At 39.8% G+C, this 22,286-nt stretch overlaps 1 protein-coding gene across 1 annotated transcript in view; it reads right to left on the bottom strand.

The window, feature by feature from the left end:
- LOC126412541 (allatostatins) overlaps nucleotides 1–18,998 on the bottom strand; it is a 532,290-nt gene extending 513,292 nt beyond the window's left edge. Inside the window, exon 1 of the mRNA XM_050082186.1 lies at nucleotides 18,885–18,998. Within this exon, the coding sequence (XP_049938143.1) occupies nucleotides 18,885–18,888 (4 nt within the window). The 5' untranslated portion in view covers nucleotides 18,889–18,998. The remainder of the gene's footprint in view (nucleotides 1–18,884) is intronic.
- Nucleotides 18,999–22,286: the final 3,288 nt, after the last annotated feature.

Genomic DNA, 22,286 nt, shown 5'->3' with positions numbered 1-22,286 from the left:
ACTTAGGAAGAAGACCACCCACGAGATTTTTAATCGAAACAACAGTGCGTTTCAGAGTGACAGCAAGATCCTAGTTGGTTTTGCAGTGCGCGAACCTAACTTTGGAGTTTTGCGTTTTGTTCACTATGAGTAAAACTACATTTGTAGTGTATCATCAGATGAATATGGTATGATCTCCGTATATAAAAAGTGATGTCGCGACTGACTGACTCACTCACTGACTCATCATCACCAAGCCCAAGCCACTGAGGACAAAAAATTTGAAATTGGCAAAGGGAGTTGATACTATAATGCTGGATTTTTCGGTATGCCATCCCTAAGGCGGTGAAAGAGGGCTTGAAAGCCTTATTGAAAATATGTCGCTATTGAGGCAATTCTGTAGCTAGATCTACGAAAACTGTGATTTCGCTTCTCTGTCATAAATAAATAAATCCGTGTTTCATCATTTTTGGAAATTTAATTCCTATGGCGGTGAAACAGTGGGTGCATGTTTCTTTTAAAGAAAATATATCACTATAAAAGAACTCCTAAAGTAGTTTTACAGCTGCGTCTACCAACCACGGTGTTTTATTTCTCGGGTACAACTAAAAATGTGGGTGTTTCAGTGTTTTTGAAAATTCAACCCCTAAGGCGTTGGAATAGGGGACGAGATGTTGTATGAAAATATTTCATTACGAAAGCATTTTTAAAGATAAACCTACGAAAATGTGAATTACGCTTCTCTGAAATAAACAAAATACATATTTTAGAGTTTATAGAAATTCATCACCTATGGGTGCGAAGTAGGGGACGAAATTGTTTAAGGAAATATTTCGTTGTGCAAGCATTATTGTAGTTAAAACTATGAAAAGTTGTATTAGGCTTCCTGTTGGAAATGAAAAATACGTGTCACTGTTTCTAGAAATTCAGTTCCGAAGGGGATGAAACAGGGGTTAAACAATTTATGAGAAATATTACCATTCTGAAAGCATTTTTAAACCTAAATCTTTGAAAATTGGTGTTTGGCTTCTCGGTTAGAAATGAAACAAATACGTGTTTCTCTGTTTTTGAAAATCCAACCCCTAAGGAGGTGAAATGGGGACAGACTGATTCACTAACTTCGCCCAGTCCAAAGCGCTAAGGATAGAAACTTGAAATCTGGAGAGGGTGTGGGATTTTATGCTGTAGGTGTCGTTTAAGATAAGATTGTTTGAAATTCCACCCTTAACTGGGTGAAATAAAGGATGAAAGGCTTTTTGGAAGTACGGCGCTGTTAAGGAAATTTTGAAGCTGGAACTACGAAAACTGATATTTTGTTTCCCAATCCGAAAAAAAAACTGTGTTCAGCGTTCTGGAAATTCAACCAGTAAGGGGACGAAATAGGGAATGAAAATTAATAAAAAAATATTTCTTTATATTAAAAGATTTTTAGAGCTATGTCCTCGAAAACTGTTATTTCAGTTCTCGGTTAGATGTAAAGAAATGTATGTAGGGGGTTGAAAGTTCCTATGGAAACATCTCCATAAGAACGCAAGAACACATACTAATAAAAAGCTTGGACTCCAATTACCATAATCGCATTCTGATCACAAGTACATTTTGAGGAGACCATACTTCTATGGCCGTAATTAGCGTGAAAAGCTTAGAATGTATTGCAATTTGTCACCAACATAAAGATTCGATGAATGAAAACACAAAATAAAAAAAAAAGTTTCTAGGCAATATGGTCTACGCGAGCGAAATAGCGGGGGCTAAGCTAGCTCGCTGTGTTGTAAGCTGTGACAACGTCAAACCCAGATAAGAATAATACTGCTGTTAAATTATCATAGCAGTACATCAAGTTCCTATCAGAAACTTAATGTACCGCACAAAACAGACGGCATAAAAATTTAAATGTTTACAGATTTTGTATCTTTAACAGGCAGAAATGGAGAAGCGAGGAAATAAATGGGAACAAAACAGAATGAAGGAAGTCGTTTGGAAGTGTTAGATTTTTGAAATGACGATCAGGGAAGATGGTGAGAAATAATCAGCCCCAGGAAGTATATTAGATGATGAATTTAAAGTTTTACGGGAAAACAAAGAGTTGGTGATGAGATATGAATTAGGAAATAATCAGTTCTTTCCGAGAAGTTTCAGTGATGAACAGGAAACCGTATGGTCCAATCATGTTAAATATTTACGTAGCTGGTTTGAGTAAAAATGAGCTCTTAAATCTCGTCTAAAAATATGTAGAGCGATTGAAATTAAAACGTCGGGTCTATAAGATGGTAATGAGACTAGAAAAAAGGCTTATAGTACGATTTTATGGAAAGACATGAAGCCTTAAGTCAGAGGGTAGCAGAAACCATGAGTTTTCAGCAAGCATCAGGTTTCATCACGAGACAAGTTGACACATTCCCCGACAAACTAAGCGAGCTGATCAACAGTTACAAGTTCATAACCATTTACAATCGAGCTGAATTTTTTGCAGCTGTAATTACTCTTTTATACATTACAGTTTCATGTCCCGTACAATCCTCAAAAAATTTACACGGCCAAAATGCAAAGAGTGGAAAAAGTATTAAAAACTCGAGGAACGTTTATTCTTAAGACATCGAGTTTACACTATAAATTATAATTTCAAACAGCTTACGCTTCCGATAGCACCCAATTTTTCCCATGCACATTCTTTACCAGCTATTTGTGCTCCCAACCCACTTCAGATTCCTAGATCTTGACCAGTAAAACTCCACCGTGTCACCGTTCATCACCAAATCTGAGCAGCTGGCACACCACTAGCAACAAATATATCTGTGTATAGTTACACATTGTCGCTTTCCGCACATCTTCAGATGTTATTAATGGACTATGGCTGCATCGCGATATATAAAAATACCAGTTATGAGGTAGCATAAGAGATGTCAGCGAATTACACAGCATGTCATCACGTAGAGTCTCTTTTCCATGTGAAAACATGACGTATAACTCATTGACAGTTTTTATACCATTTCCTGATGTTCAGAGCGCATGACTGTAATTGTTACACCTGTCAGTGTATTCCACACATAGAAAATAGTAATATAATACAGAAACGGGTAATGTGATCATCGTCATTATCAAACGATCTTGACATTATAGTAAATTATTAAACAAACATTTATAAGGCCAGAATATGTTTATTCTTGAAAAATATATCTCTTGTTCTTTACATCTCTACACATTCCACGTCATATCCATATGTAATTTAAATTTCCTATCGCTGTCCAGGAATCCGTAAGGAAATCTGTCTTTCTGGCTATCTGCCATTGTCCTTTTCTCTCCTCGTCCAGAAATAAAAGCTCTGTTAAATTTCCCTCCAACTATCGTTCCACCCCTCTAACACCTACCTCACATCGACATGAAACTCCTTTATGTCATTAAAATGAAAGTATATGGTTCCAGAGACCTTTTCTAGTCTGAAACATCTGTGACGTACATATGCAGACTGAAGCGACCAACGAAATTTATACCAACGCTGGGATTCGAACCCAGGTAATCTGCTCAATATGCAGCTGCGCTAATCACTACGCCAACCTGCCACAGTGGCTTTGCACAACTGCATGGACTACCCTGTCATGCCACCGTCCTCAATCCCAGTTCCCATTCACACCTCAGTCCCGTTGGTATTCCCCCTAAACTTCCCCTCTAACATCCACATCAAACTCCCTTTCCATTCTTGGCTCGAAATCCACATCAAGAAGCTGCTACTGGTATTACTTCACATCCCACGTACATACGATCCACATAAAATTACCAGAAGCAGTTTACTCATTCACCTTGCGACCCACGGCGTTCATAAATTTAACGTGACACTGCGCGTCAGCAGATATTAACCAATGTTAACGATCCGATTTTAATCCAGTTCATTATTTTAAAGATGCCCCGTAAGTTTTAAATATTCATGAAGGATGAAGGAAGCCATAGTGGCAACTTACAATCCACCCACGAGTAAAGAACAATTATCCAGACACGAGTTTCAGTACGAGCAGCTTGTTAATTCACGGTTACGTCAGTCCAGACATTTTTTCTGGTTTTCAGAGGGTACTTGCATGAGTGTGTGCACAGTAATAAGCAGCACTCTAGTTGATTATACCTCTGAAACAACAGCTGTTAATTCAAGGTATTGCTAGAAATACAGCTCCACTTTTAGACTCTTCTGGACATTTCTACCGAAGAGCTGAAAATTCACAATTCCGATTTTCACAGAGAGCTGTGTGACAACGGAGAATGTTTTGTGAGAATGTAGTCGCCGAACCATCAAGGCAAAGTCTGAATTACGTGAGTAAAGTCCTAACTTAGTATGCGGGTCACCACCTTACTATCCAAAGTATTTCATCCGTTAGATCTGAGAGATTTTGACAATCTAAATGCAATTTTTTTTTACATCAAAGACCTACGTTTTATAAGAATGTCCTGCACATATTTGCTGGAGGAAATTTAGGTATGTACTTTTTATATTAATAAATTATATAATGAATACGTAATGGCAGCACTAGGTGTATTTGAATATTAATGTCATTGTTCACTGACGTGAATGCCTCACAGATATTTAATGACCCGACCACTGACTTTCTTGATTATTTCGAACATTGTTCGAGACAACTCGGAAATTTGCACTCACTCACGTATCATTCAGAATTGCATTGAGTATAAATGCGGTTTTGTTAAAACGTTATTATAAAAGATGAAGAGTCTTGGAAGAGGTCAACGATAATGGTGCCCTAATACAAGTGGATATCTGTCAGTATTGCAGTTATCACATCCGCATCAACTGTAATGAGCAGAGTGGCATCATTAGATGCACGCAGAAAGAAATAACCAGTATAGGTTACAGTGTGTTTTTAGGATTCAGTAAAAAAAACTGTGTAAATTTTAAAGTGTCGTCTAATGACGGCTGCCCTGAAATAACCCTGGAGAGTCCAAAGAAAAGGGAAAAAACTGAGTATCTGTAAATATTAAAATAATGAATATTTTGCTGTGCGTTTGCTAGAATACTATATAAATACATGTAATGCTTCCATTAAGACGGAAACTACAGTTAATTAAATTATGTAAAGGGGACGCAAATCGATAACTTTCCTGAGTAGACTCATCGAATGTGGTTCCAATCCCTAGTCATCCACACTTTCGTCTGTACACAGGATATTCCTATGGAGTGGGTGAAAGCAGGTATTGAACACTCATAGAGGGTACGAACATTTTTCGAACACTTCCCTCCAAGTGCAGTGATTCCAGTTATAATGACTTTCATGCTGCAATTTAGGAAACGGACTAATGTACATGCCACATCCTCTAATTTGCTGAATTTCGTCTCACCATTGTACAAAAGTAAAGATCTACAATAAGGCTGTTTCAGTATTTTTGTCTCCCAAATGAAATAAATTAATTTATATTTCGAGTATAAGTGTTATTAGGTCATCAGCGGATATTTTAAGTTTCTAACTACAATACGTACTGCCAAAATATTAGAATTGGCCTGTAGCACAGCTACCAGTAGATAAAATTGACTCCCAAAGAGTGTAATCCAGAAATTTTCAAATCTAAGTTCGAAGGTATCCTAGTGACACACTGTTTTCCTTTTGGACAAGAGTTTCTCGCCGTTGTTCAGAGCTTTGAACTGAAACGTATTAAATGTGATACAGCTTTCTTGCGCTTCTAAACTTTTACTGTTTTCTTATTGGGCTTATAAATGTTCTGATAGACTGTTCGTGATGTACGAAGCGGATCGTTACATGACTAAGTAGGATTGTTACAGTGGACCTATGGAACCGAATCAATTAAATAAAGTTTGAGTTACTGTTCATAGAGGTCTTCGTAGGTATAGTAATGCAGAACTATTTCGCTTGGGACTAGGATTCGAAAAGAAAAGACTGGAATAAAAAGAAAACGATGCATTTACTTATTCAAATTAACTGTCTCGTCTAGTTAAAGAAATGCGGTACTTTACATGTCGGAGTTAGATTCAAAAGGAAATGACGGGGAATAAGAAGACAATGGACTGGTTTTCTGGCATATACAAGTGAGACAATACATCTAAATTAAGAAATAAACCGAAGTTCAGCTCATAGTTCACTCAGTTACAAGGACTTTTTTGTGACATTTAGTAGACTGATATGTAGCTAAGATGGAAACGCAAAGGGGGTCAATAACGGTACGTTATTGACATCAGCTGAGTGTGAATTATCTCTTTCATTAATCATATTACTCCATTTGTCTCGTTAGAATGAAACAACGTATACTTTTTACCGTCTATTTTAGTAAAATCTGTTTACCAAAGTGTGTCTTTCTACTTGTACGGCAATTGAACCTCACGCTGCAGTTGTACAGAGAACAAATTCCCATCTTGAAAATTTACAAAGAGCGTCAAGCCTTGAGGTCAATGAATTAGGTGAACAGTATGAAGAATTACAGTATTTATCTGATCTGCACGACGTAAGTCACTGGGTAATGTATTCAGAAACTGTCACGGTTACGGTTGCACTTCGAATATGAGGAATACAGCAACAGGTGCCGTTTCCATTCCTTTTCGTCACACTAACAGCATTCAGCATTAATAACAGGATAAATATGAATAACGTCAGACGTCGCTGATATAAACCACACTTCAGGGAAAGGTACAGCACTGTGCAAAAGAGAGTGGTTCAGTTATTTCTTTAGAAAGAGAAAGCAGTGAGTAATGCTGCCAAGCTGGAGTAGTCCGCAGAGCATACTGCGGTATCCACGTAGCGATCGCAAACTTTTGATTAGAATGTGGGCGAGAAATCGCGACTGTTCTTTTCCGTGGACGACAAGCAAGTCCATTTTGATAAACTAAGACAGAAATGTCGGTAGATAAATTACCATTTTTTGTGTAAAGTTATTAGCAGTTCTGCACAGACAAGAACATCAGCGACATGCAGTTCATTCGGCATCACACTGTAAGTGAAACCAATCGTTGAAACTAATAGAGAGAAATACAGGGTGATTCAAAAAGAATACCACAACTTTAGGAATTTAAAACTCTGCAACGACAAAAGGCAGTGCTAAGCACTATCTGTCGGCGAATTAAGGGAGCTATAAAGTTTCATTTCGTTGTACATCTGTTCGCTTGAGGCGCTGTTGACTAGGCGTCAGCGTCAGTTGATGCTAAGATGGCGACCGCTCAACAGAAAGCTTTTTGTGTTATTGAGTACGGCAAAAGTGAATCGACGACAGTTGTTCAGCGTGCATTTCGAACGAAGTATGGTGTTAAACCTCCTGATAGGTGGTGTATTAAACGTTGGTATAAACAGTTTACAGAGAATGGGTGTTTGTGCAAAGGGAAAAGTTCTGGACGGCCGAGAACGAGTGATGAAAATGTAGCACGCATCCAGCAAGCATTTGTTCGCAGCCCAGGAAAATCAACTCGCAGAGCTAGCAGAGAGCTGCAAATTCCACAATCAACTGTATGGAGAGTCCTATGAAAAAGGTTAGTTATGAAACCTTATCGTCTGAAATTGGTTCAAGCACTGTCTGCAGCTGATAAGATTAAAAGAATCGATTTCTGTGATTTTATCCTTGCTCAAATGGAAACAGATGAATCTTTCGTTTCAAAGATTGTGTTTAGTGATGAAGCAACTTTCCACACTAACGGGAAAGTCAACCGTCACAATGTCTGTATATGGGGCACTGAGAATCCGCGGGAAACAACTCAGTATGAACGTGACTCGCCTAAGGTGAACGTTTTCTGTGCCATTTCAGCCAATAAAGTTTTTGGTCCCTTTTTCTTCGAAGGTGCTACTGTAACTGGACTACAGTATATGGAGATGTTAGAGAATTGGCTGTTCCCTCAGCTCGAACAGAAGCACAACAATTCATATTTCAGCAGGATGGAGAGCCACCACATTGGCACCTATCTGTCCGTAACTACCCGAACGTCAACTACCCGAGGCGATGGATCGGCCGCCAGGCAGCCCGTGACAGAGCACTTCATCACTGGCCTCCAAGAAGCCCTGATCTTACCCCCTGCGATTTTTTCTTATGGGGGTATGTTAAGGATATGGTGTTTCGGCCACCTCTCCCAGCCACCATTTATGATTTCAAACGAGAAATAACAGCAGCTATCCAAACTGTTACGCCTGATATGCTACAGAGAGTGTGGAACGAGTTGGAGTATCGGATTGATATTGCTCGAGTGTCTGGAGGGGCCATATTGAACATCTCTGAACTTGTTTTTGAGCGAAAAAAAAACCTTTTTAAATACTCTTTGCAATGATGTATAACAGAAGGTTATATTATGTTTCTTTCATTAAATACACGTTTTTAAAGTTGTGGTATTCTTTTTGAATCACCCTGTATAATTAACAGAATCGAATGCTTAGAGCCTACAGTGGTTCTTTCTAATGATAAGTGAAAGATGATGAAATCGTATTGAATTACTGTTGAAACGAAGAACTTGGTATATTTTGAATCTTAAGTTACTAAGGTCTTATGGAATACTCTTTTGTGTCTAAACTTCAAGTTTTACCACAATTATTATTAAAAAAGGGTAATTACTGCTACTTGTGCGATACGTAGATGTGTGACTTAGGACCCGCTATATGAGAGACTGAAAACTGCAATATTACCCTCTAAGGACACCTGACTGATAAAATTTGTCATCAAAAAGTCTCCCACTATGAGGATGATTGTGGTATTCGCAGACGCTGTTATAGAAGTACAGTTGATGTGCCGTACCTCTGGTGATTTTAACACTGTGTCAAAAAGTTCTGAAGTCCTTTGATATGTGATAATTCACCTACAGAAATAAAAGTCTGCCACACAAGAGGAATGTGTTTAAACGCAATTTCAATCACGATTTGTCCTTGTTGTAACATTAAAAGAAACACGCAGCATTTGTAAAAATTGCATGTTGCATATTATAAGGTAATTACAAATACGATCATGGAACGAGTAACCAAAGAGTTAAGCGAATGCAACCGACTCTTTTTGCTCACATCAAGAAATGGAAAAATGAGAGAATATTGGGGTGAAGGAAGTGAGATTACCTAGGTGAAAAGGGAAAATCGTAACAGGCTTTCACAGGTAAAAGCAGTACTCTCTGGTAAAGTATGTCTAGGTGTATCAACAGTGGCCCAGGAATGAGTAAGAATTTTCTGAAAATAAACGTGTGGAACACAATATCATGGAACAATGTAAGGCAGGCAGTGCAAAAACAGAGAAGAACTACACAGAATTGAAAAGCAACACTAGAGCATGATGTAGCAAATTAAAAAGACAGATAATATACTCGTACAATCTACAACGTATTATACGGAATCAGCAGAAAAAAGTGTGCCAAAAACTCCAATTACAAGAAGTGACAAATTTATGAGGTAAGTGATAACACATGAGATACAGCAATGAAGAAAGAAATGTACTCGTAAGGTGAAAACAGGAGATGACAAAACAGTTTGGAAGAGATAACACTGATTATTGCGGATGTTGAATGCCATTTTTACGGATAAGTTAAGTCATAGCACAGAATACGACGAACTAAAGATCGCAAAGAGGTTATGAAAACATGGAAATCGCAACTTTGTTCACTACGAGACACAAACCAGACAGCGCCATCTTGTACTGAATTTCCTCTCAACAGAAGGCACACGACTTATCATCCGTGAGCGTAGAAGCACTTCTGGAAGAGCGCCAGGAGAGACTTGATTTTGTGAAAGTCCTAGTCGTCGCGTTCATTTCCAGTGTTTCCGCTTGTTCGGGTGCTTCCATAGCGCCGCGAGAAGTTGACACAAAAAAAAAAACAAAAAAAAAAAGAGAAAGGAGGGAGTTCCGTGGGCGAGCGAGCTATCACAGTCGGTCGTTTGTCTGCACAAATGTCTCAGTTGTGGGTTAAAGGACGTCGCATGGAAAAAGACCACGAGGGGACGAGCGAACTGCTTTGCCTCAGATTTAAGCTGCTTGTGCCCGACAAAGTGATCCTTTGTGGTCCAACGCTTCAGAACAGTGGAGCTGCAGTCTGTAATCAAGAGTCCGTATCTCGAGGTGCGGCGAAACGGGTGGAATTCCGCGAAAATTTTTAACCGTACCAGCTAGAATTACATTCTTGAAGATCCTCTATCTCTGTTTCCTTGAAAAGAAAAAACATTTTTTTCCAAAGCTTCTGTGGAAGCAAATTATTATCCCTTACACTCATTCTTACACATAAATATTTGCCTTCCCGTGTTATTAAAGCAACGTGGAAATGTATAGAAAACAGAATTCCACGCGAAATTATCTAATTAACAGCGAACCCTTGAGGAATTTCAGGAAGTATATTTTTTTTATCAAGGCAATTTGTTTTTGTTCTAAGAAAATAGATTATTCCTAAACTTCTTGTTATTAAATCTTAAATGATGGACTATGCAGTATGTAATACTTTCGCATCTGTTATAGTTTCTTGCAGAGATGTACACTGATGAACCAAAACATTACTGCCACCTGCTTAATAGCTTTCTGGCCCGTCTTTGGAACGGAATACTTTACTGTTTCTGCTTATCACGGAACCAATAGTTCGTTAGTAGGTTTGTGGAGTTGCATGGCGTTAGATGTCTACGCATGGGTCACGTAATTCGCATAAATGACGGGCAGCAGATTTGCGGATGCAGCGATGGCACTGGATACCGACACAGATGGGTTCCATGGGTCTTACTACAGGCGAATTTGGTCGCCGAGACATCAATGTGAGTTCACTATAATACTCCTCGAACCGCTGTGGCACAGTTCTGGCTCCGAGATCGGGATAATTATACTGGTGAAGGGTGACATCGCTATCAGAAAGCCATCAAGCATGAAGGGATGCAAGTGGTTCGTAGCTGTCAGCGTGTCTTCGATTACTACCACAGGTCCCGTGCAAGCGCAGCAGAATGTCTGTAGTAGCATACTACTCCTCTCGCCAGCCTACGTCCGTGGCGCGTTGCATATTTCGAGCCGCCATTCACCTCGATAATCGTACTTGCGGAGACGACCATCGACCTAGTGTGATCACCCGAAAAGTCGACAGGTTTCCATCGATCGACGGTCGAATCACGATGGCCCCTTGCTACTGTAGTCATCATCGGGTATGTCGTTGGGTCAATACGTAAACATGTAGGAGGGATCTGCTACGGAGGTCCATGTCCAACAACGTATAACTAATAGTGTGCTCCAAAACACTTGTGCGTGACCCAAAATTGGGCTCTGTCTGCAGAGACGCCACGGATTACAATGTGTCTTACTTTGTAGAGCAGGCAAGCTTCTGAAGCCCACGTTCTGAGTACAGACGAGTACATCGAACCATTTAGAGCCTAGTGGTAGTTTCGCTGTCCTACCTCTCTCCATAGACCTTACGACAGTAGCACGTGAACATTGGAACAGATTAGCCGTTTCCGAGATACTCGTCCATAGGCTTTCCCTAATAATAATCTGTGCCTTGACAAAGTTACTTGTCTCAGTGGATTTTCCCATTTTCAGCCCACATCTTCGCTAGGGTGTTCACCCATCTGTCTCTGCTGCACCTACATACTTTTCATAACGAGTCACGTGCCCGCAGCGTGAACAGGCGGCACCCAACCTCTCGTGGGCTGTGGTAATAATGTTTTTGATTATCAGTGTATACTCCACGCGTACTGTTATACAGTATTTCCCAAAAAAATGGCTCTGAGCACTATGCGACTTAACTTCGGAGGTCATCATTCGCCTAGAACTTAGAACTAATTAAACCTAACCAACCTAAGGACAACACACTCCCATGCCCGAGGCAGGATTCGAACCTGCGACCGTAGCGCTCGCTCGGCTCCAGACTGTAGCGCCCAGGACCGCACGGCCACTCCGGCCGGCAGTATTTCCCATTTAATCTTGACCATCCTAAATAAATTTATCCACAAGTAAGATAAACTGGTATACACCGCAGGTAGCCGGGACAACCCAAACCATCCACTCGCTCAAGTTGACAGTAAAGACATGAAAACACAAGGAGAGTACACACTGATCTTTCAGTCAAGCGTCGTCGGCTGAGTCATGTGAGAAAAGTGCGCGCCAGCGAAAAGAAGTTAGAAATGTAACATATATTGCTTATAAGTATTGCAATACTGTATTACATGAACCATATTGTAAATAAGAAGACGTTGGTGCAATAACTGTTGTACTAACTGACGTTCTACATGGATGAGATGCACTTCTGCTTACCATTATTTGGTATTCTTTGATCTCATACAAATCTTCAATTAAGGACGGCTGACCGAGGGACCAATATCCACTTTTCTCGCGTTTCGATTTGTCTACTGACAACTCCAGAAAGTGGACGAGTTACGTTACTTCAATCACCTGCGCTGCTGGCTGGTACAGGGAAGTCAAAGACATCTTTGTGTCACGTTTTTAATAAAGACATGTTTGCGTTGATGGTAGACTGTCATACAGTTTTCAACATGCCATGAAGCGGACAAGTGGATTAGTAAATAAAAAATGTAGATTACTATTTAAAAAAAAGATCTACAGTCGTTCATATTTTCGTAATGAACAAAATTACAAGAATGGCATGCCGGGAAATGTCCTCTAAGTAACTTAACAACATTTTCTTGATATATTTTTGTCAGTTTGCTTTTAGAGAAAAAGTTATCTGGTGTGGTAAAGATGTATTCGATACCAAGTCTGTTAATGGTTTGTCGCAGAAAGTGCGCGTTAAATTAAGAAAGCTGACATTTTTATCATAGAACGTGATTGGTAAGAGATGTAGTCGTCTGCTATGTAAATGTGAATCAACGATTTCGCTGAATATGAATGACTAAAGCTTTTACAGAATATAGAATTCACACTGTTCGATTATAAGGCCCCGAAATGGTCAAAACATAAAATAAAATGTTGTGGGTCACATAATTTTGTTATCTTGCGTATCACCGAGAGTGAATATTATGTTATCAGACACGTTAGTTACTGATGTGTTACCGTGTCGTCATTGAATATACATACTTAAAATATCGGATAAGTGGTGTTTTAGGACCAATAAAAATTTAAGAATTGTCCAAAAGTTTTAAATGCTTGTATCCCGCCTGCAACTGATAGTTTTCTTTATTTGTTTTGTTATTTTCTACAACTTACGCCTTAGGCCATTTTCAAGTGTCTGGACTCCTGGAGATAATACAGCCGCCAAGACTCGCCGGCGGTGGAAGCTCACGTATTTGTGTTAATGAGGCTTGTCTGATGGAAAGTGTACCAGCAAATCATGATGAGCTTAATTCCATTGCTGTGGCAGCAAAAAGCAGGAACACCACTGCAGAGACTAATAAAGTTATGTTGCTTGTAAATACATGTTGTAGGACAATGAGGTGCGGCATACCGAAAAGCTTTGCCTATGCAACATTTGTAATCAGCCTTTAACGCGTTCAATAGACGCTCTGGGCATCAGTTACACAGAGGCATAGGGGAATCGATGAAAATGAACAGCAAGAGGATTGAAATATGACGTACCGTTATGAATGACGGATATCTGGGCTGGTATGTGGCTGCTAGGGAGAACGAAAGCAGAAGCTGTGTAAACACGGAGACGGCGCAAGAGGCCATTCTGCAGAATGCCCCTCGCGGTAAGCTCCCTTATTGCGAAAACGTTAACGCGTCCGGCGCAGCGACTAGTCTTAAAAACAATGTTATGGCGACGTTAAGCAATTATGACCCTGCTTTAAAGGATCTCCGGCGCACTTCTTTCATATTACACTTGTAAATAACACGCTTAAGGGTCAACATGGCGTCGTCCTCCTGCATCTGCTCCTATGGCATGCAGCCCGACAGTACAATTTAGAGCACTATGCCTGGTAATGGACAAAGCTACTAGAAATGAACTGATGTATTCCCTCCTACTTTTCGGGAAGCTTGAGGGAAGTTTCATTTAAAAACGATGCATAACTTATACAGTCAAGCAAAATTTCGTACAGTAGCAATACTCTGAAGTCTGAGTGAACTGATGTTTCTCTTCCGACACAAACAATGTTTCGAGAAAAAAGGTTTATAAATGAAATAGGAAATTACGGTAGCATCTCCGTTCCTCTTCTTCTTCGTGAATAAGTCTACCTTTGCTTTCTTGGTTCGTATCTCTTTGCAGCTCTTATCTGAAGCTGAGTAGTATTTTCCTCATTAAATAAGTTGAGACTTATTACAATAATAGAAAGGTACTAAACTGTCAAAGAAGTAATAACCTAACACTTTGGCTGACTTATTACCGAAGTTTGTAGACGTAGTATTCATTCCCGTAATCTACATAAGAACAAATACTTTTAGTTGATAAAATTCTTGGTGGAACGAGATTCTCTGGTCAGAAGATTTCCATGGTCCACTGATAAAGGTTTAGCTGTATCATATGGGAACAGTATTACCCCATTTCGTGGGAAACAATTCAGATTCTATTTGAAACAGGATTCTAATAGTTTTGTTTTTCAGTTATTCTGTCTAAAACGAACTTGCTTGTGGCCTTCAGATCTTTATAAATGTTTTAGCTAGGAGAAATCCGGGCAGTGAACACAGAAAGTGAAAAAAGATATAGCCTCCATTGGAATTGAATGTAATGACGTAATGACACACCAAGGCATAGATGTTCCCCTACAAAACGTTTTAGGTTTTACAGCTCGCAGCATACAAATTTATAATGCATATAATATGTCTCTCAGTTGGAAATTCTGGTTTACAATTTTGATCATCGTCGTTTTTAGGACGATGACAGATTCTAACCAAATAATGCTTTATAGACTGAAACAAAATTCCTAATCTAAAAAAAAGAAACTCTGCAATAAATTGAGACGCATATGTGCTTTTCATACCGAAATAGTTGTTCATTAGAGATGTGACCGAAAACACCTTCACTATGTATGTAGATTCTGTAAGATCAATACTGCCGATGTTACGTGAATATTAAATTCTCCCTAAATAGTATTTCCAATACTTATGTTAATAAATCTGTTGTACATTTAATAGAACTTCAACCAACAAAAACCATTTTAGTCGCTTACTTCTTTCCTTTTGGTCTCATTATCGAACGTATAAGTTTTATTTCATCTGTTTTGCACAGACATACGGTCCTCTCTGTGCGAAACCGCAAATTTCGGGCTCCTAAAAGTTTGCTTAAACCATTTGTTCGAAAGACGCCAAAAGTTGTTAAGCAGGTTCCTTCAGAGACATAGAAGAATTGTAATCTCAAGGTCCCATACATGCTAGTGTGGAAGACCATCGCGCGAAGTGTATCTGCTGTTCGTGGAGTCTTCCTCAACGAGGAAGCGAGCTCGAACCGCCTGAGAAGGTACAACCTATCATCTGGTTGCAAAGTAATAGCCTTTGACTAGGGGTGTGATATTTTGGTGGTAAACGCTACGCTGCAGAATAGAGGCTACACATAGTTTCTAAGCTTTTCTTCTCATTTTCATTTTATTCAGTTCCATTTCCCTTCCACTATTTTTTGTGCATAGGTATCTTTTTTGTGTGTGTATACACTCTTGTTTACCAGTGAGAATATTACAGTTTACTTATTCAGAAACGGAAATGAACCTATTTTTATCCCGAACGTTTAACAAAGCGCTTCACTGCTACAAATAATTGTGTCTATTGAAGTATACAGCGAGACGTCTGTAATCAGGTCGTTTTAGTTACAGTTTTACAATGTATTAGACATCAGCTCTCAGGTGGATTCAACCAGTATTGGTGTATAAAAGACATTTTTGTGCTCGATTTTGTGGCAGCCTATGGTGTTATCTTCAAATGCTACTTTCCAAACAGTGTACTCCTATACGCGTTATATGATCTCGTTTCATAAAGGTAAACTCATAACGTATGTAATCACATATACTTAGAAAAGGAAAAACGCTTTGTGCGTTTTTTATTGCAAGCAGGAAACTGTATTCTTGTGTAATATTATTTGGAAGATCAGTTCTTTTTAGGGGCTTCATTATATAGCACACAGTTGTACTGTTTCTCTTTTGTAACAATCGATTTCAGGCTATAGTCGAACCATCTTCGTGTTATCTGCATCAGGAATTTTTTTCCTTCAAATGTATCCAAATGAAGTAAAATGATTTCCTCTGATGCAGATAACACGAAAATGGTTCGACTATAGAATGAAATCGATTGTTTCGGTAAACAAGCAGAACAGCTGTACTTTACATATAACATTACCAACGATTCTTGAAAGCTGCCCAATACTATGCACTCAAACTGTTTTTCTTTTTTTTACTTTCAGAATAACGAAAGAAACACGTATTGATAGTAGATAAGAAATTAACGTGTTTTATTCATTACATCATTGGAAGTTTCTTTTCCTATTTTTGGTATATTTGATTTCTTCCGAAAATTTCACTTTCTATCCTTCAACGTTGTACAATCCGTCAGCTTCAGTGCAATTATTTTGACAGTAATCAAAAACAGACATAATTCTAAAACATCTTCCTCAGAAAATTTTGAGAGCTTTATTCACTTATACTGATTTTGGACGATGTTATCACTTGAACAAATTTTGAAGTTCAGATCAGATTCCAACAGATTCCAGGCAACCTGCCGTTAATCATTCAACTCACCTTTAATTGTGCGTCGTGAGTGTATTCTACCCGATAAATTCGAACGCATTATTTTCTAAAAGAAAAAGTTCATATATTAGTTCCGGGTAAGTCTATACTCGTAATGGTTAAAATGTGGTGCAGAATCATAAATTCAAGTGACTGTTTACAGATTATTGTACGTTTTCATGGTGAAATATACAAGACATTTGTACTTAAGTTTTGGTAACACGAACCATAAAGACCATGATGTTAAGAAATCCACGTTATTCTTGAAGAAGTTCGCTAAGATCGCTAGTATTTCTTTTTATTTCTATTGCCGGTTTCGACAGGTCTACGCTGCCATCATTGGATCTTGTAACATTAGATGTACATGCTTTTCGCCACACTGTAATTCACATAGTGATGTTGCGTCGAATTGTAATAATGAAAAGCGGCAGGGCACCATGTCAAAAATAAAATACGACACAATTAAAACGAACAACACATAGTTCTGATGTACTGTCACACACTTCAGTGTTGGTACATTAGCACAACATGTATGTTTTAATTGTGTAGCATTTTAAATGTTCGCTGCTAATTTTTATTACAAATTGACGCAAGGTTAGTATGTGGCTTTTGGTGCTGTTAAAATCATGTACATCTAATAATATAACAACCGGTAATAGTACAAAGAAACTAATTACTAACGATCTTGGCAAACTCGATTCGTAGAGAATATATAACACTGATATCGTTCCCAGGACTGACGCAATGTAAAACATATAAAAGCCTCAATGAAATAGAAATGACAGCCAATCCGTCGCATAATACAGTTTTATTAACCTTGACCATGGTTTTGGCTGTCTTCTTAAGAATATACTGTACGTAGAATCGCATTATTTGCAGCCAATGTGGGAGTCGTTGACTGTCTAGTACATGTCATCCACTTAATCAACATTTAAAATACATTATATAGAAGTAGTGACCATCTACCGCAGGATTTTGTCTTCAGCCTTCCAGTAGACGGCTACTACTTTTTTATAATGTATTTTAAACGTTGATTAAGTGGATGACATGAACTGGACATTGTCAACGACTACCACATTGGCTATAGATAATGGGATTCTACGTATAGTATATTCTGGAGAAAATAATTTTAAAACCGTCGAAACTTTGGTAAAGATTTAATAAACCTGTATTTTGCAACAGATTTTCCGTTATTTCTATTCCGGCGAAGCTCTTGCATGCATAGTTGCTGAAGGGCAACCATGTTCAAACTCTTGATATGTATATAGCATCCACCTGCGGGCTACCAATTGTTGGTATCCAAAGGACACAAGATTTCAGTCATAATATTTCAGCTCTTGGACACCTAAACCAATTGGTACACTGGTGGATTATTTTGTTATAATATAGGCAGGAAAAGAGTGATGAACTAGTTCTTATGAAGAACTCAGTTAAGGGGGGTAGGACGTCAAACGGGCCGACTTGGAGCAAGAGAGGTACCACAGGGCATTTTAATTTCCACTGTCTATACTTTTACAAATAAATTCATAAAACTTTAACAGCATGACCAGAAAGGATTCAAGATTCATACTCATCATAGCAGTGGAAGCTCAAAAAGGTGACAAAACACATTTTTTTTACATGTGAAATTTCATCATTTTTTGACTTACTACTGGCTGCATTTGTTGCTATAGGTACACTTTTCTTCCTAAGTAAGAGAGATTCTTCGATGACTTTTGTACAGCATACAAAACATAGTTACAGGTGTATGAAACTCTAGAAGTTAATTAATTTATGAAAAAATGTATGAACTGTTACATTTTAAACTTCAAGTTTAGAAAAAAACTCAAGTTTTATAGTTAATTAACTCAATTTTTTTCCACAGTTTTTTAATAGATTTGGAAAATTTTAGAGTTTCATACACCTGTAACTACTGTTTGTATCCTATGAAAAATTCATCGAAGAATATCTCTTACTTAGGGAGAAAAGTGTACCTATAGCAACAAATGGAACCAGCAATAAGTGAATAAAATGATGAAATTTCACGTGTAAAAAAACGTATTTTGATACGTTTTTGAACTTCCACTGCGATAAGTGTGAGTCCTCAATCCCTCCTGGTCATGGTGACAAAGTTTTATGAATTTATTTGTAAAAGTGTTGACAGTAGAAATTAAAATGGCCTGTGGTGCCTCTCCTGCTCCAAGTCCGCCCGTTTGGCGTCCTACCCCACTCAGCTACTGAGTAAAAAAAATCAAGTTCCCGTATTTCACGTTATAGAGTTCTTCGCAATAGGAGAATGGGGAACCAACAATATGTAGAAGAAAATAAACGAAAGAAGAAGAAACGCAAGAAAATGTAGAGATGAAAGGTTTAGTTAGGGAGTGCCCGCGGCAGCCTCACCCATTGTTGCGGTCGTCGGTCGGCAGGGAGAGAGGAGAGCGTCGGGAGCGTCTGCGGCGCCTGCGGGAGACGGTGCGGGCTGCGGCGTCGGTCGGCGCGTGTGCAGGGTCGGCGGCGCCGGTGTGGATGCGCGCCCGCACCCGCCTCGCTTTATAACCGCCGCCCGGCGTCGCGACGCGCCGTGACGTCACGGGCCGTCCGGCGCGCCGCCAATGGACGCTCCGGGCGTGGGGGGCTCCGCACGCCGCACGCCGGCGCTCGTCCCCGCCTCCGAACGCCGCCCCCACGGCCGCGTGAGACGCCGGATTTAATTACCCCTCTCTGCAGTGCGGTGTCATTCCGAATAATTCCGCTTACTTCTGACAGATTATCGATATTAAATTTCACCTGCTTAATTTCTGTTTACTGTAGCCCGATTAAAATTTTATCCGCGTCGGCTTTCGGAACCGAGCGGCGCAGGTAGGTGCAAGATTGCCGCAGATCGGATGGCGGGAGGAAAAGTCGACCAGGGGGATTGCTTAAGTATTGTTAACGGAACGAACTCAAAATACGGCCGTCCGGCAATGGAATTTCGTGTGAATGCAGAATGGAGAACAGCAACCTGGTAATGATATTAGAGCAGGGGAGGGGACATGGAACTGAACAAAAGTTTCCAAATAATCACGGGTCAGAAATGCATTGTTCTGGAACAGTAGCCTTAAAATTATTGTCAGGCAACGACGAGCCCTAGGTAGTGTTTGCACGTCAAAAACTTGGCACAGTTAACACCAATTATCCCAAAGAGAGCCAGCCGGAGTGGCCGAGCGGTTTTAGGCGCTTCAGTCTGGAACCGCGGGACCGCTACGGTCGCAGGTTCGAATCCTGCCTCGGGCATGGATGTGTGTGATGTCCTTAGGTTGGTTAGGTTTAAGTAGTTCTAGGGGACTGATGACCTCGGCAGTTAAGTCCCATGGTGCTCAGAACCATTTGAACTATTTGAACCTAAAGAGAATTAAGTTACGCAAGTTTCCAGGAGGTGATGATTTATAGCTTCTACGAATTTTCGGAAAATCATGGTTTGCAGAGAGCAGTACCGGATGATTCAAAAGTTAAGAACAGATTTCTATTGTTTATTACAGACAAACTACAAAAGATAGAAACTCATTAGCTTGTCACAGGAGGAAGGTTCAAAGAAAGTTTTGGCACAGCTGTGCTGTTGTTTGTAGCGACATGGATACTACACTACAAGAGAAATCATGCTGTGTGTTGGGATTTTCGCGAGGTCAATCAGTTGTTCAGGTGCATTCAGCAAGAAGCCACTTCTCCACCAGCAGATTTATGAGTAGCATAAAAAATTCTTGGAAGACCGTTGAATGCTCAAAGGGAAGAACACTCACGGTATACTCCTAATAGCTCTCCGGCTAATTAGGCTTTCGTGTATAATTGTGTACCTGAAGTCCGTAATCTGTGGGGAAAAGGCATCTACACAGAAGAATAACCTAAAAACGAGAGAAGTAGATGAAGTTATGACCGCATCGCCACTGCTCAGTACTCTAGCAATGACGATTAGAAACAAATTTCGATTAATTTTATATATTTTTACTACGTATACTGATTTTTTATAGACAGTAGCTAGTGCAAAATCTAGAAAAAAGGTTTTGAAAGTATGTCATTAATGAAAATAACCAACTTCAAGATTTTAAACGTGGCTGAAACAGCAACTGTTGAAATTCTTCACGGTAAATGGTGACAACCAAAACAGTTGCAGGATAAAGATTTATTAAAATTCTTGACCATGGTTTCGGTATATAGAAATATACCTTCATCGGAAGTAAAATACATAAAATCACATCCTTCAATGGAGATTCATAAAACAACTGTGGCAAAGGCGTCGTCAGCAGTTAAAACATCATCTCCATTTATACAACATGGTTATGGACAGAGGGTCGATGTGAACACTGCTTAGCTTCAGTACTTCGCCTCTACTAAGGCGAAGTACTGATGCTAAGCTGTGTAACTTTAAAATACTACATACCTTGGTGCAGTAGTATCGATAATAGGATGTTAAAGCCTACTCTAGAATGTTAACTTGTGACATCTTATCATATAATTCCCAGCAGTCTCAAGGCAAATACCATTGTTGGCGTAAACATTACAACAGTGATAATAAGACTAGGGAGTTGTAATCCAACCATCACGTTGCCTAAACGAGCGAACCGTTTTATAGTACCCTGTGGATGAAGTTCTTATTTTCGTATAAGTATAATTCTGCTTTTGTGTCCGCCACACGGCTGGTGCCCACGTGGTGTGCTGAAGCGGGGATATACACTGAAGAACCAAAGAAACTGTTACACCTGCCTAATATCGTGTACGGTCCCAGTGAGGACGCAGAAACGCCACAGCGCTAATCTTTGAAGTAGTATTGGAGGGAATTGACACCACGAATTCTGCACGGTTGTCCATAAATCCGTAAGAGGACGAGGGGATGGAGATCTCTTCTGAACAGCATGTTGCAAGGCATTCCAGATATGCTGAATAATGTTCATTTCTGGGGAGTTTGGTGGCGAGTGGAAGTGTTTAAACTCAGACGAGTGTTCCTGGAGCCACTCTGTAGCAATTCTGAACGTGTGGGGTGTCACATTGTCCTGCTGGAATTGCCCAAGTTCTTCGGAATGCACAATGGACAAGAATGGATGCGGGTGATCAGACAGGATTCTTACGTACGTGTCACCTGTCAGAGGCGTATCAGTGGTCCTCCGGCCGTTGTGGCCGAGCGGTTCTAGGCACTTCGTCTGGAACCGCGCTACCACTACGGTCGCAGGTTCGAATCTTGCCTCGGGCATGGATGTGTGTGGTGTCCTTAGATTAGTTAGGTTTAACTAGTTCTAGGGGACTGATGACCTCTGATGTTGAGTTCCATGGTGCTCAGAGTCATTTGAACTATCAGTGGTCCCATATCACTCTAACTGCATACGCTTCACGCCTTTACAGGGCCCCCACCAGATTGATCAGTCCCCTGCTGACATGCAAGGTCCACGAATTCATGAGGTTGCCTCCATACCCGTACACGTCCATTCGCTCGTCACGATTTCAAACGAGAATCGTCCGACTAGGCAATATGTTTGCCTTCTTCAACAGTGCATTTTTGATGTTCACGGGCCCAAGTGAGGAATAAATCTTTGTGTCGTGCAGTCATCAAGGGTACACGAGTGGACTTTAGGCCATGTCGATGATGTATCGTTGAATGGTTCGCATTTTGAGACTTGCTGATGGCCCAGCACTGAAGCCTGCAGTAATATACAGCAGGATTGCATTTCTGTCACGTTTAACTATTCCCTTCACCCATCCTTGGTCCCATCCTTACAGGATCTTTTTCCGGCCGCAGCGATATCGCAGATTTGATGTTTTACCGGATTCCTGATA

This window comes from Schistocerca serialis, chromosome 7 (assembly GCF_023864345.2).
Source record: "Schistocerca serialis cubense isolate TAMUIC-IGC-003099 chromosome 7, iqSchSeri2.2, whole genome shotgun sequence".
In the NCBI taxonomy this organism is placed as follows: Eukaryota; Metazoa; Arthropoda; class Insecta; order Orthoptera; family Acrididae; genus Schistocerca; species Schistocerca serialis.
Note: the sequence above shows the minus strand (reverse complement) of the source record. Positions and strands in the feature narration are given on the sequence as shown.